Source organism: Emys orbicularis, chromosome 19 (assembly GCF_028017835.1).
Source record: "Emys orbicularis isolate rEmyOrb1 chromosome 19, rEmyOrb1.hap1, whole genome shotgun sequence".
Classification (NCBI taxonomy): Eukaryota; Metazoa; Chordata; order Testudines; family Emydidae; genus Emys; species Emys orbicularis.
The window spans coordinates 25,114,233-25,128,924 of record NC_088701.1 but is presented as its reverse complement, the minus strand read 5'-3'; the positions used below and the strand labels follow the sequence as shown (position 1 = coordinate 25,128,924).

General features: G+C 45.8%; 1 protein-coding gene across 1 annotated transcript; it reads left to right on the top strand.

The window, feature by feature from the left end:
* Window positions 1-702: 702 nt before the first annotated feature.
* Window positions 703-9,441, top strand: AQP6 (aquaporin 6). Its single transcript, XM_065419448.1, has 4 exons — window positions 703-1,065; window positions 2,288-2,446; window positions 2,856-2,936; window positions 9,244-9,441. The coding sequence occupies exons 1-4, from the start codon at window positions 703-705 to the stop codon at window positions 9,439-9,441; spliced, it is 801 nt and encodes a 266-aa protein (XP_065275520.1).
* The last annotated feature ends 5,251 nt before the right edge of the window (window positions 9,442-14,692 follow it).

Here is a 14,692-nt window from a genome sequence, read left to right as displayed (position 1 = left end):
CTGGATCAAACTGCACCCCGCTCTCCCTGGGGCTCGGGCTGCTGGCTCCCCCTCTGTCAGGGGAGGGGCTCGGGCTGCCGGCTCAAACTGCCTGCTCTCCCCAAGGCTCGGGCTGCCGGTTCCCTGGCTGACAGGGGAGGGGTTCGGGCTGCTGGCTCGAACTGCCCGCTCTCCACGAGGCTCAGGCTGCCAGCTCCCTGGCTGACAGGGGAGGGCTCGGGCTGCCTGCTCAAACTGCCCGGCCCCGCTCTCCCTGGGGCTCGGGCTGTCTGCCCTGCAACTGGGTCCCAGCAAAGTCCTCTGGCTGCTATTAATGAAATTTTTCTTGCGAACCCCCTGAAACGTTCTGCAAACCCCCAGGGGTTCCCGAACCCCACTTTGGGAACCACTGCACTAAGATAACTACCTAGCAATGGAACACACACATTTCTGAGAGTCAGAAACTGGGTTAAGTCTGGTGCTGGGAGTTAAGACCCTGGGTCAGTGGTAGTGGGGGGGGGGGGGGGGAGGAGCATTGATGTGTGCTGAACTGGGCAGGTCTGACTCACTCCTTCACTGAAGGATTTCCAGGTTCTGGATTTCCTGGTCCTGCCCAGTTTTACAAACTTATTTACATAGTGTTTCCTCAAATATTCTCCAGTAAAAAGGAGCTCCAGCATTAGAAACGCCCTCTGTCCCTCTCACTGTTGGGCTCATGAGAGGATGTGGAAGGAGGTACTGTCTGTGACCTTTTATCGGGCTGTCTTTGCTGAGTTCCTAGCCACCTCCATCTACGTCTTCTTCGGCCTGGGCTCAGTCCTCCGCTGGCCCTCAGCCCTCCCCACCATCTTACAGATCTCTATTACCTTCAACTTGGCTGCAGCTACTGTGGTCCAGATTGCCTGGCATGTCAGTGGTGCTCATGTCAACCCAGCTGTGACTATGGCCTTCCTGCTTGGCTCTCGTATCTCTTTGGCAAGAGCTGCTTGCTATATGGTTGCCCAGCTGGCTGGAGGCATCGCTGGAGCAGCCACGTTGTATGGAGTGACGCCTGCAGAGGTCCAAGGAAGCTTAGGCATTAACACGGTGAGTTCCTCACCCCTCTTTTTGATAATGCTGATGAAAGTGAATGACCATTAACATTGCTGTGAGCCAGACATGTGCAAGCTTCCCAACCCCGCCTCTTCCGGTCCCCTCACTCTTGACTTGTGTGCCCCCCTGCTAGTCCAGGCTTGGGTTAATATGTAGCTATATGTAGTGGTAACAAATAGCAGTGTCAATGCCCCTCAATCCTGACCTGCACCCCGCTGCAGGAGGAGAAACTGCCAACCATGCTGAATTATGTTGTAATTCTAAATTAGGAGGCCAGGGCTGTGGTAGGTATGAATTGAGGGGGATTTGTGATAAAAAAAAAATCACTGCCATCTGCTCAAGATGGAAACACAAATGGGCTAATCTTTACAGTGAAACCTGCCCAGTGACAACTAGAAATGAATGCCCAGTACAGGTGGGTTTTTAAATACAGGTCAAACAAAACTATACTAGATACCTCATGGATCTGTGCCTATTTAAGTCAAACCAAAGGAGTGACTAGTGGAAGTGATTACCCTTAGCAAAGGTTTCTGCATGTACTGGGCATTGATTATTGTGACTATCGCACTTTTTACAGATGAGAAGTGAAGCTCAGAACGAGGAAGGGAGTCACCCAAGATATCAGAACAACTTAATGGACTCCACAGATAGGACCTACAGCTGAGCATTCCTGCTGTTTACATATGTTTCAAATAATTTCCACACATTCCCAGCTAAGTGGATTTTAGTTGCATGAGTACATGCCTCTCTGCTTTTTCATGCTCCCAGCAACATAATACCTAAACCATAAGGAACAGATTTTCACCCTAGAGCCCCCATGGTTCTCAATTGGTGTGCATGTGTAGAATTCTCCATTGTTCTCAATGAGAGCTGCTGGATGCTGAGCCATTCTGAAAATCTGTCCCCAATAGCCTACAAAAACTTTGGAACAGTAGTAACCAATCTGCCATCGATGCCTGATCTGTACATTCTGTGCTTATCACTCCTACACTCAGTTAGTTGCTACTGCATGGCTCCAAAAGTAAGGATACAAACCATGAAAGATCCCCTTACCCCCACTGTTACACTTAAGTCTCCCAGAAGCTCGTGTCACTGCAGATGCCTGCTTTTGAGGTGGATTGTGTGAGGCAGCAGCGTTACCTAGTGTGGCTGGTGGGCAGAAGCCGATGGGCTGCTGTGGTCTCCTAAGAAGTCCCTTTGCCATCCCTTTCCCCAGGTGCGGAGCAACATCACTTCTGGACAAGCAGTTGCTGTTGAGCTCATTCTCACCTTTCAGCTGGTTCTTTGTTATTTTGCTTCCACCGACAGACACAGAAATGCCAACTCCCCAGCCACATTCATTGGCATATCCGTTGCCCTGGGACACCTGATTGGGGTAAGCTTGTTAGGCACTGCATAAAACATGGAGGGGTTTGTACCTAATGGTTGATTAGAAACAAATAAAAAACATGCACTCCAATTCTGAACACCCTGCCTGCCAAAAGCGCTGCTTGGAGCAGGGCAGGAGTGCTGGCTGTGGGGAAAGCTTATTGTTATGCCAGTCCCAGTCTCTTCCAGTACAAGATGCTCGCTGTGGGAGGAACTCCCAACTAGGCCAATTCCATGTTTCTCCCATCATACAGCAATGATGACTAAACTATAACTATAAGAGAGATATTTGTAAATGTCTAATTGCCTGAACTACAGAGAGATATGACAAATCAAACATGAGGTTCATTTGGACTTCATTCATCTTTAGACAGTGTCATTCTCCTAATACTTTCTTTCCCATCTCTGTTTACTAGATCTACTTCACTGGATGCTCCATGAATCCTGCAAGATCCTTTGGCCCTGCTGTCATAGTCAACAAGTTTACTGTCCACTGGGTAATATCATTATGTCCTTTCCCTTTCTGTTCTAGAGGTCTCTACCATCTCCAAAATACCTTGGGTGAGATGTTGAAATTTGGCCTTATTGCACTCTGCGTTTCTAGGAGCTCCTTGTATCAAGGTACTGAGACCCAACAGTGAGTAACATGGGATGAGCTTTATCAATTATGTCTGCACTGAATGCGATCAATCCAGCATTTACTAAATCCTCAAACTCCTTCCCCAGCAGCCACTGGGCTCAGTGTAAAGTCTGGGAAGGACACATAGGAGTCAGTCTCCTCTTTAGATGTTCCAAAGGCCTGAAAGGGAAGGTCCCTAGGAGTCTGAATTAGCTGGGTGTACCACTCTGCAGGCATGTCTTCATCTTCATGTAATCAGTCAGTGTTTCACTGTTAAGGGGCTAGCTACACCTTCCCCCCCCCAATCTGGTCTGTTAATGCACCATCTTTGGGTCTTAGGCCTCTTGTCCTCACCCCTCTCAGGGTGAAAGCTTGTGATTCTTCTACTCTTAGCTCGGGGTCCCTTGTATACCAACTGCTTATTGCCATGTAGGGCTAGATCAGTTTAATCACCTGCTTGAGCCTCCCTTCAGGAACCCATGATCAGTGACACTGACCAACAGGCCTCTTAAAACAAAGTATTTTTATATAGCGGTTGGAACAAACATAAGAACAACCATATTGGGTCAGACCTATGCTCCATCTAGCCCAGTATCCTGTATCTGACAGCAGCCAATGCCAGGTGCTCCAGAGGGAATGAACAGAACAGGTAATCAAGTGATCCATCCTCTGTTGCCCATTCCCAGCTTCTGGCAAACAGAGGCTAGGGACACCATCCCTGCCCATCCTGGCTAGTAGCCATTGATGGACCTATCCTCCATACATTTATCTAGTTCTTTTTTGAACCCTGTTATAGTCTTGGCCTTCACAACATCCTCTGGCAAAGAGTTCCACAGGTTAACTGTGCATTGTAAGTAAAAAATACTTCCCTTTGTTTATTTTAAACCTGCTGCATATTAATTTCATTTGGTGACGCCTAGTTCGGGTGTTATTTACTTTCGCCACACCCATCATGATTTTATAGACCTCTATCATATCTCCCCCGAGTCGTTTCTTTTCCAAGATGAAAAGTCCCAATCTTATTAATCTCTTCTCATTCAGAAGCTGCTTCATACCCCTAAACATTTTTGTTGCCCTTTTCTGAACCTTTTCCAATTCCAATATATCTGTTTTGAGATGGGGCAACCACATCTGAATGCAGTATTCAAGATGAGGCGTACCATGGATTTATAGAGGCAATATATTTTCTGTCTTATTATCTATCCCTTTTTTAATGATTCCCAACATTGTTAGATTTTTTGACTGCCATTGCACATTGACTGGTAGCAGTTAATTTAGATCCCACCATTGTATATGTATAGTTGGGATTATGTTTTCCAAATGCATTACTTTGCATTTATCAACATTGAATTTCATCTGCCATTTTGTTGCCCAGTCACCCAGTTTTGTGAGATCCCTTTGTAGCTCTTTGCAGTCTGCTTTGGACTTAACTATCTTGAGTAGTTTTGTATCATCTGCATATTTTGCCACCTCACTGTTTACCCCTTTTTCTAGATCATTTATGAATATGTTGAATAGGACTGGGCCCAGTACAGATGCCTGGGGGACACACCACTATTTACCTCTCTCCATTCTGAGAACTGACCATTTATTCCTACCCTTTGTTTCCTTTTAACCAGTTACCAATCTATGAGAGGACCATCCCTCTTATAAATTAAATTAATGGAGATATTCTATCTCCTAGAACTGGAAGGGACCTTGAAAGGTCATCGAGTCCAGCCCCCTGCCTTCACTAGCAGGACCAAGTACTGATTTTGCCCCAGATCCCTAAGTGGCCCCCTCAAGGATTGAATTCACAACCCTGGGTTTAGCAGGCCAATGCTCAAACCACTGAGCTATCCCTCCCCCCATGACAGCTTACTTTGCTTAAGAGCCTTTGGTGAGGGACCTTGTCAAAGGCTTTCTGAAAATTTAAGTACACTATACCCACTGGACCCCCTTGTTCACATGTTTGTTGACCCCCTTAAAGAATTCTAGTGGATTGGTGAGGCATGATTTCCCTTTACAAAAACCATGTTGACTCTTCCCCAACAAATTATGTTCACCTATGTGTCTGACAATTTTTACTATAGTTTCAACCAGTTTGCCCGGTCCTGAAGTCAGGCTTACTGGCCTGTATTTGCCAGGATCACCTCTGGAGCCCTTTTTACAAATTGGCGTCACATTAGCTATTCTCCAGTCATTTGGTAGAGAAGCTGATTTAAATGATAGGTTAAACCACAGGTAGTAGTTCGGCAATTTCACATTTGAGTTCTTTCAGAACTCTTGGGTGAATACCATCTGGCCCTGGTGACTTATTATTGTTTAGTTGATCAATTTGTTCCAAAACCTCCTCTAATGACACCTCACTCTGGGACAGTTCCTTAGATTTGTAACCTAAAAAAGAATGGCTCAGGTTTTGGAATCTCCCTCACATCCTCAGCCTTCCTGCTTCTGATGTATTTAAAAATTTTTTTGCTATTACTTTTTGAGTCTTTGGCTAGCTGTTCTTCAAATTCATTTTTGGCCTTCCTAATTATATTTTTACACTTCATTTGCCAGAGTTTATGCTCCTTTCTATTTTCCTCTATAGGATTTATCTTCCACTTTTTAAAGGATGCCTTTTTGCCTCTCACAGCTTCTTTTACTTTGTTGTTTAGCCATAGTGGCACTTTTTTGGTTCTCTTACTATGTTTTTTAATTTGGGGTATACATTTAAGTTGAGCCTCTACTATGGTGTCATTAAAAAGTTTCCATGCAGCTTTCACTTTTGACACTGTACCTTTTAATTCTTTTTAACTAACTTCCTCATTTTTGTGTAGATCCCCTTTCTGAAATTAAATGCTACCGTATTGGGGTGCTGAGGTGTTTTCCCCACCACAGGGATGTTAAATTTAATTATATTATGGTCACTATTACCAAGCGGTCCAGCTATATTCACCTCTTGGACCAGGTCCTGTACTCCACTTAGGACTAAATCAAGAATTGCCTCTCCTCTTGTGGGTTCCAGGACTAGCTGCTCCAAGAAGCAGTCATTTAAGGTGTCAAGAAACTTTATCTCTGCATCCCGTCCTAAGGTGACATGTACCCAGTCAATATTATTAATCCCCCATGATTACGTTTTTTATTTTTATAGCGTCTCTAGTCTGCCTGAGTATTTCGCAGTCACTAATCACCATCCTGGTCAGGTTGGTTCCTCTTCAGGAAAGGAAATGAACCAGCTCACATTCTGACAAGGCTTCTTTACGCAGGGAAATTGACTAGCATAGCTAATGTGGAATAATCTATCCTGGAGTAGCTATTCCAGAATATATCCCTACGTGGACCCTTTTTGGGAATAAACGTCATTTTATTTCAGAATAATTAGCTGCTCTAGGAGTGCACTAATTATTCCAGAATAGACTGGCCACAGGGGGAGCTATTCTGCAATAGCTTATTTCAGCCAGTGTACCCATGTAAACGAGCTCTTAGTAAGCAAAGAGTCTTTTATGACCCACTTTGGTCCCAAGTGACAGCAGGCCCTGCTATTCTTCTAGCCCAGTGGTTCTCAACCAGGGGTACACGTACCCCTGGGGGTACACAGAGGTCTTCCAGTGGGTACATCAACACATCTAGATATTTGCCTAGTTTTACAACAGGCTACATAAAAAGCACTAGAGAAGTCAGTACAAACTATAATTTCATACAATGACTTGTTTATATGGCTCTGTATACTGTACACTGAAATGTAAGTACAATATTTATATTCAACTGATTTATTTTGTAATTCTATGGCAAAAAGAGAAAGTCAGCAATTGTTCAGTAACAGTGTTGCTGTGACACCTTTGTATTTTTAGGTCTGATTTTGTAATCAACTAGTTTTTAAGTGAGGTGGAACTTGGGGGTATGCAAGACAAATCAGTCTCCTGAAAGGGGTACAGTAGGCTGGAAAGGTTGAGAGTCACTGTTCTAGTCCACTTACCTTCCTTCTATAATTCTGTGTCTTGGTCTCTCTTAAGTAGGAAAGGCCCTGTTATTTATCTCAGAGTAAATTCTTTACCATATTGCTCATTAGTTTTCTTTGTTTCAGGGCCCAAGTATAAACACTCTTGGGTTCCTCTGACAGGTTTTTTCCCCACTGGAACTGTGCATCCAGAGAGGCCTGTCCAGGAGGATTCTTCTCTTTTGATGGCTGCAGCACTGAGTGGTTGGATCATTCATTCTTAATGGATTGTAACCACAGGCCCGAGGCTGTGTTCCTGTTGAAACTGCTTGAGTAGAAGGGGCCTCTTCACTTCCCCTTTGACATCTAACACATACTCTTACAACACAAGCACATAAATATTTAGGATAAAGATCAAAACATGCAATTAATACAGAGAAACTCATATTCATGTACTGTCAGGGTAAGATTCAGGGCCCAAAGTATATTTTGTCTTTTAATGTTTACTCCATTGCAGGCATGGAAGTGGGGAAGTTGTGATCCACAGATATCAACACAGAACTGAAATGGGGCTAAGTAATTTTAGCTCAAAGCTACAGAAAATGAACATGCTCCCAAGCAACCCCAATATGGACCGACTTTCCTTCCCTCTCTACCTCCATTCAGTTTCTATATCTCTGCCTTAACGAAGTATAGGGTCACTGTAAGCAGCCTGCTGTCAGTTTTGTTTGCAACTGTAGCTTTGCCCAGATGTAACAAGGATGTTTGTAAGCACTGCCACCTGGTGGTATTGTGCAGATATAACCATTTGCTGCATGGACACATTTCAAGGTGTAGGAAATGAGAATGCCAGACAGGAAGAAAGATCAGCCATCTGAACCCTTAATGGCACGACTTAGTAGCAATATGCAGCTGGAGAGGAAATCTTCAGTACAAGGGCATGCATGGGGCATAGTGGTAGGGACTGGCAGGGGAAAGGGTGCTGCAATCTGATGGATCTAAGCTTTCACTTAAACAAGGCCCACAACCACTCCGGTTACAAAGAGATGTAAAGCGGTCATTAGTGCATTGAAATTAATGCAATATTAGGGAACCTTCAGCTGCATGGCAGGTGCTTTATACCTGGACATACATATTATTATTTGTATTGCAGTAGTGCCTACAGGGCCGGCTCCAGCTTTTTTGCCGCCCCAAGTGGCGAAGCCAAAAAAAAAAAAAAAAAAAAAAAAAAGGCCGCGATCGGCAGCACTTTGGCGGCAGCTCCTTCCCACCGAGAAGGGCTGAGGGACCCGCCGCTGAATTGCTGCCGAAGACCCGGACGTGCCGCCCCTTTCCATTGGTCGCCCCAAGCACCTGCTTCCTTCGCTGGTGCCTGGAGCCGGTCCTGAGTGCCTAGGAGCTCTAGTCACGGACCGGGGTCCCATTGTGCTAGGCACTGTACAAACGTATAAAAAGAGGGTCCCTGCCCCAAAAGCATAGAACCTAAGTAAGTGGACATACCTGGGACATTCAGCAACACAGGAGAGATGTTCTACTAGGATGTCCTAGTGCTTTCAGCAGCTTGGCAGGTACGATGTTGCTGGGCATACCTGACACATTCAGAAGTATGCCAAGTTAATTCTATCAGGATGTTCCTAGAACATTGGCCAGTAGTGAAGGAGTCAATGAAATATTAACGTTATGACATTTTAAAGTCATTTTAGCCAAAAGAGTCCCAGTCCCCATCTTTGATTATGAATAACCTCTGCATATACAACAGCTAAATCTCTCATACAGGCCCTCATCATCTCTTATCTCAACTTTTGGATCTTCCTCTCTGGTCTTAACAAATTCTATTTTGACTTATAGCCATTTGAAATGCCGCCACAAAGATTACGTTCCTGGCTTGTCACTTGAACGGTCACCCCTCCCTTTGCATCCTCCATTGGCTCCCCTTGTCCACCATATCAAACACAAACTACTCATCTTTACATTTAAGACCCTTCACAGATTATCCTTGCCCAACCTATTTTATGTAATTTATATATATTTATATTTATAAATATAAAAGAAAGAGAGAGAGAGAGATCAACCTCTCCTTCATTCTACATATGACAGTCTTGGTTGTCTTTTTTACAATTTTCAAAAAGAGCAGAGCTCCATACTGACACACATTCAAAGAATGTAAGTTATTTGGGGCTACAATCATTGCTTAGCACAATGGAGCCCTGGCTTCTAGGCACTATCACTATACATTAATAATAATAATAATAATAATATGCTATTTCTCTCTCTCTCTCTGCAGATTTTCTGGGTGGGCCCCATGACAGGCGCGATTCTTGCTTCTCTGATATATAATGTACTTCTCTATCCTGACCTGAAGAGTCTCTCTCAGAGGCTGGCAATTCTAAAAGGCACCTTTGACATGGAGGCAGAAGATATGGAGGAAGCAAAGCAGAACAGGCAGCCTGTGTCATTGACCAATGTCATACAAAGGGTTTAATCACACAGCATCCCACAGACAACTGGGTATTCTAGAGTCGGCCAGGTACTATCCCATGAGCTGACAGAGCACGATATTTGATGGTATCTGGTGGGTGCAGGATCATGGTAGGAAGAGACATAAGAATAGACAACTCGTGCCTTCTCATATGTGGGGGGGGGCACACTGTAAAGGGGAGGACACATGATCGCCCCATGTGTCTCCTTCAGGAGAAACTTCCAGCCCCATCTTCCTGGTCCAGGGCAGCCAATCCTGCCAGCTCCTGGTGGGGGTTGGGGCCACAGCAGTGGGCAGCACATGCCTCTGGGCCTGCCTGGGCCCAGTCCTGGCTGAGCAGAGGCCAGGGAACCTGCTCCCAGCACCTTCCCCAGTGACCCCCCACCCTGAGCCCAGTCCGGGGACTGCCACGCTCTCCCCTCCTCACCAGAGTTACCTGTGTGTGTGGGGGGGGGACACACACCTCTGTCCTTCTCCTGCTCCGCCTCCCCCGTCCCCGGCATATTCATCCACTGTCCCTGGCAGCAGGGTGCAGGCAGGGAGTGGGACGGAGCTGCTTCTCACATGGCTGAAGGTGGCTGCTCAGGGTCGCTGCTCTGTGCAGTGCAGCGGCTGCCTAAGAGAGCCTGGCTGGAGAGGTGGCAGCAGCAGCTCCACTCCCCACTCTGTCAGGATTTTCTAAAAAATGTGGCAGGGTGAATTTTGTTGCTTAGGAAAATTGAAAGCTAATCAGGGAATGGTACTGAGTCATTCGATTTATGACCTTAGGCATCATTTGAACCACGTCTTCCCCTCCCCAGCTCTCCAATGGATCAACATGGTATTTATGAAGGCTGTGCTGTAAGCCCCATTGGTTTAATTGAGAAACCCACTGCCATCATAATAAAGAATGAGACAGGTCCCTTTCCTGGGCTTGTGACTCTTGAATTTACCCTGGGTATTTCATCTTCCTGAGAAACTTGAAATCCATCACAAATACACAGTATGTTGAGCAGTGAACCCACTTTATGTTACTCACTGCATCAGGCTGAGGATACACTTTACAATGCACACTTCAGTCATGCACTGAACATCTTTAATGAAGGCACTAAGATGCCATAATGAGCTAACTACCTATAACCATTAGCAATATAATTGATCACTAATAATACATTTCTTATTTACTAAATTAATAAATCAACTATGTCTGTACTGCATGACTACACAGCATTGACTGAACCCCCCCACCCTCCACAATCCTGCTCCAACACGCATGGGGCTCAGTTTAACACCTGAGGTGGATTCTCAAGTTAGTGGCTTTTTTGTATGATCTATGTCCCCACGACATTACAGCCAATATGGGAGTTTTGAAAGCTCATCCAGGCATTTCACTTGTTCATGGGAGCCATACTAAACCAAGGAATTTCCTAGGCCTTCTCCTCCAAGGCCTTTCTTCCAATAGCCATGAAACAGGGAGCAAATGTCTGTCAAGAGCCCTTTATGGTTTCTCTTCTACCAGGCAGGTCAAGCCAGCAAAGTCCAACAGCCATTGAATGACATTCCACTTGCTGGCAGTTTACATTTCCTTTGTTTGTTTTTCAGAACAGGAATCTGTTCTGTATTTATAACTTTGTAAATAAATTATTTTGCAAAAACCTTTTCAGAGTTCTTTACAGTGCCCCTAAAAACCTGGCTACTAAGGTGATCAGACCACTTGTTACGCCAGACAAGGATAGATGAGAGAGCTGGATGCGTGTACAGGTGCATCCCCTTACCACCAGCAGGCCTGGATCTACAAAGGGACTTGGGGGGCCTAGAAAAACACTGGAATAATGAGATCCACAAATCCTGAGTTGGGTGCCTGGCCCCCTGCACAATGACTGGGGGGAGACAAGCACCTAAGAATGGGATTCACAAAAGCCACCATGCGAGGTGAGGCACTGCCTACATTAGCCAATGGGAGATGCCAACAAGAAGGCTTTGTCCTAAACCTCACTCCTGTCATGAAGTTGGGCAGAGAAGATGCAAGTACACGGGACTGTTAGGATTGCCAGGCGTCCGGTTTTTGACAGTTCCAGCCTTCACCGCCGTCCAGGCCATTAAAAGTCCGGTTGGCGGTGCAGCGAGGAGCTGGGGCTAAGGCAGGCTCCCTACCTGACCTGGCCCCAGGTTGCCCCCGGAAGTGGCTGCCAACTCCTTGCAGCCCCTAGGGGCTTGGCGGCCAGGGAGTGGGAGGCTCCACGCACTATCCCCTGCCCCGAATACCGGCTCCGCAGCTCCCATTGGTCACAAGGGCTGGGAACTGCAGCCAGTGCGAGCTGTGGGGGGGCCCTGCAGCCCCAGTCCAGAGCCCCCTCCTGCACCCACAGCCCCTCATCCCCAGCCCCACCGCAGAGCCTGCACTCCCAGCCAACAGCCCATAACCCTCTCCTGCACCCCAACCCCCTGCTCCAGCATGGTGAAAGTGAGTGAGGGTGGGGAAGAGTGAGCAACAGAGGGAGGGGGTGTGGCCTTGGAGAAGGAGCAGGGGTGTTTCGTTGTGTGTGATTAGAAAGTTGGCAACCCTAAGCAGCAACTTCACCTCTCCTCACAGCGCCCGCCATGTACAACCACACCGCTTTCAAAAATGCGCTTGGCTCACTCTTCTGGGAGTTGTAGTTTACCTCCTCCAGCCGGGGCCAAGCAAGCTGGGGACTACAACTCCCAGAATGCCCAGCAGGCTATTGCCACTGCTGTGTGATTCAGCAAGTACTGCAGACTGCCCTGCAGCATCCGAGCTGTGAGCCGCACCAATTGTCCACAGATATCCGCACCCATGGATTTGCAGAGCTCTATGTACACCATCCTCCCTGACCCTTAAAAATCCTAGCTCCCATTCCTTTGTTCTAACCTCTAGACTACCTTCCTTCCCCTTGGATCATGCTTGCCTGTAGCTGTGTATTTTACAAACCAAGTAGAGAAACTGCCCATACGAAACTGGCTCATTTGATTTGTTTTATTGATTGATCACTAGCAGAGAAACAGACGACATAAGCAAGAATTGCTCTTCTCACGATTCTCAATTTGCCTCCCATTGTTTTACTTCTCATGGCTTCTATTCAGACATCATAACGATGCCAATAACACTTTGCACATCAACTGCTAATAATACTTTGTACAGCCAACAATCAAGTGCTAATTAGTTAAGCCTCAGAACATGATTTGTTCCTCTTTGTTTTAACCACTTTCAAGCTTGTCTGTTTCTTGTGAGCATTTTAAAATATTTTTAAAATCAAAGTTCCTCAGATATTTCTCCAGAATTTCTGGGATGCTTCTTCCAAATGGGAAAGTCTAAGCATAGTGTCCAGATTGCACTATTGAGAGAGCAGAGCCTTTAACAGACCCTTTGCCAGAGCAGCCTCACCTGTTTCATACATACAACTCTCTATTACTGAAGAATTTCTCTTTTCATCTTGCTTTCCAGTCTTCCTGACCTTGCTATTTCCTCATGATTGCTGCCAATTTTAGACATTAACAGAAAATACTAGGAGCATTAAATAAGATCTATTTCTCCAATAAAATGGCTCTCTTGTATTTTTTCCACCAAGATACAGAAGAGATAAGAACGAGAGAGAAAATTTCCATCTGGGTAATAATTACCTTGTCAATCTTTTTGTCTGAAGCTCAGCAGATGGCAAATATCCTCTCTATTCAGAACTCTAATGGTCAAATTTTTATTGCCTTTCAGGATATTTTCAAGAGCTTTTTTGTGCAATTTTTACAAGGATTTATATACATCAGATTGAAGCATAAGCATAGGGGATTAAAAGGACACTGTCAAGGCTATAAAAAAAAAGCAGAAACCAACTGGACCTGACCGATTTCCCAGCTGCAAGGTACTAAAGATGTGTTGATTTGTTAATGCCATATTTAAATGAAGTCTGTAACAAAGGCTTAGAGAGGCAAATTGTGTTTAAGGGAGTATAATCTAGATTACAGCAAGGGACTGGAAATCTATGTTTCTATTTTAGGTACTTGTATAGTCCCTATTACCATAGTATCAAAGTATTTCACAATTATTAACGTATTTATCTTCCTACTACCCCTGTGAAGTAGGGATGTACTATTACCCCTATTTTACAAATGGGAAGGGAGGCACAGAGGGTATGTCTACATAGCAATGCAATACCCATTGCTGGTCACATTAGCAAGTGCAGCTAAAAGGGGAAACACTCCAGAGATGAACAGCTTTAGGGTGACATAAAAGGTACCTACTTTAGACAGCCATTGTCCTCCTATAGCACTTCAAGCAGATGGAAAAGTGGAGTAAGATTCCTTATGCAAGCTGTGCTATTTAATAGGTTTTCTGAAGTTTCAATATGGAGTGGATTGCTTACCCATAAAAGGCTATCTCCCCTCCTTCCTTTTAGTTCAAGATGGCAACTGCTTCTTTAGTGTGATAGCATTTGTAATTATGTCATCCCAATCCCAAGTGATTCAAGCAGAACTCCTTGTGCTGTGCATTCTATCAGACTTTATAAAGCCCTGAAAGGCACACTTGAGTAGTTCTCTATCCTCCCTTCATCTCTAGTAAAATCTAAACAATTGGTAGCTAAGTTCCCTCTAAGCTGCGTAGCTGCACGGCCGCGCAGCTGCCTATTAAGCCCCATACAGGTGCTCAGGTACAGACCTGCCCCAGACTTGCTGCAGGCAGGGGAGAGGCATCCCTCCCCCGGCCCCAACCTAGCCCTGGCACGGACCTGCCACGGCCAGGGGAGAGGCATCTCTCCCACCACCCACAGCCGAAGTGCTGCTGCCAGGAGAGAGAGCTGGGTGGAGTCCTCTCTTCCCGCTGTAGGTCCTGGCAGCCTGCATCCCAAACCCCTAGTCCCTGGCCCCACCCCAGAGCCTGCACCCCCAGCTGGAGCCCTCAACACCCCTGCACCCCAACCCTCTGACCCAGCCCTGAGCCCCCATCCCCCACTCCAAACCACTCGGCCCCCCACCTCCACCACATGAATTTTGTTACACGTCACCTCCATATTGGTGCACATAACAAAATTCATTCCGTACATGAGTGGGAAAAATTAGATGGAACACTGATCTGTACTAACACCACAGACTGGGCAAGACCAATTACCATTCATGTTCAAACAGATCAGTAAGGATGGTCAGAAGTGTGTGTGTGTGTGTGTGTGTGTGTGTGTGTGTGTGTGTGTGTGTGTGTACACACAAGTTTAGGCAAGTCTGTAATAGGCAATGCCATTTACAAGATTGTGGGGGCCTCTCCCCTCAC

Excerpts from the sequence above, each read along its gene's own strand:
- AQP6 (XM_065419448.1), top strand. The coding sequence starts at position 703 with ATGTGGAAGGAGGTACTGTCTGTGACCTTTTATCGGGCTGTCTTTGCT. Across the intron at positions 2,447-2,855 it reads CCCTGGGACACCTGATTGGG|ATCTACTTCACTGGATGCTC; the intron begins GTAAGCTTGTTA and ends TCTGTTTACTAG. Across the intron at positions 2,937-9,243 it reads ACAAGTTTACTGTCCACTGG|ATTTTCTGGGTGGGCCCCAT; the intron begins GTAATATCATTA and ends CTCTCTCTGCAG.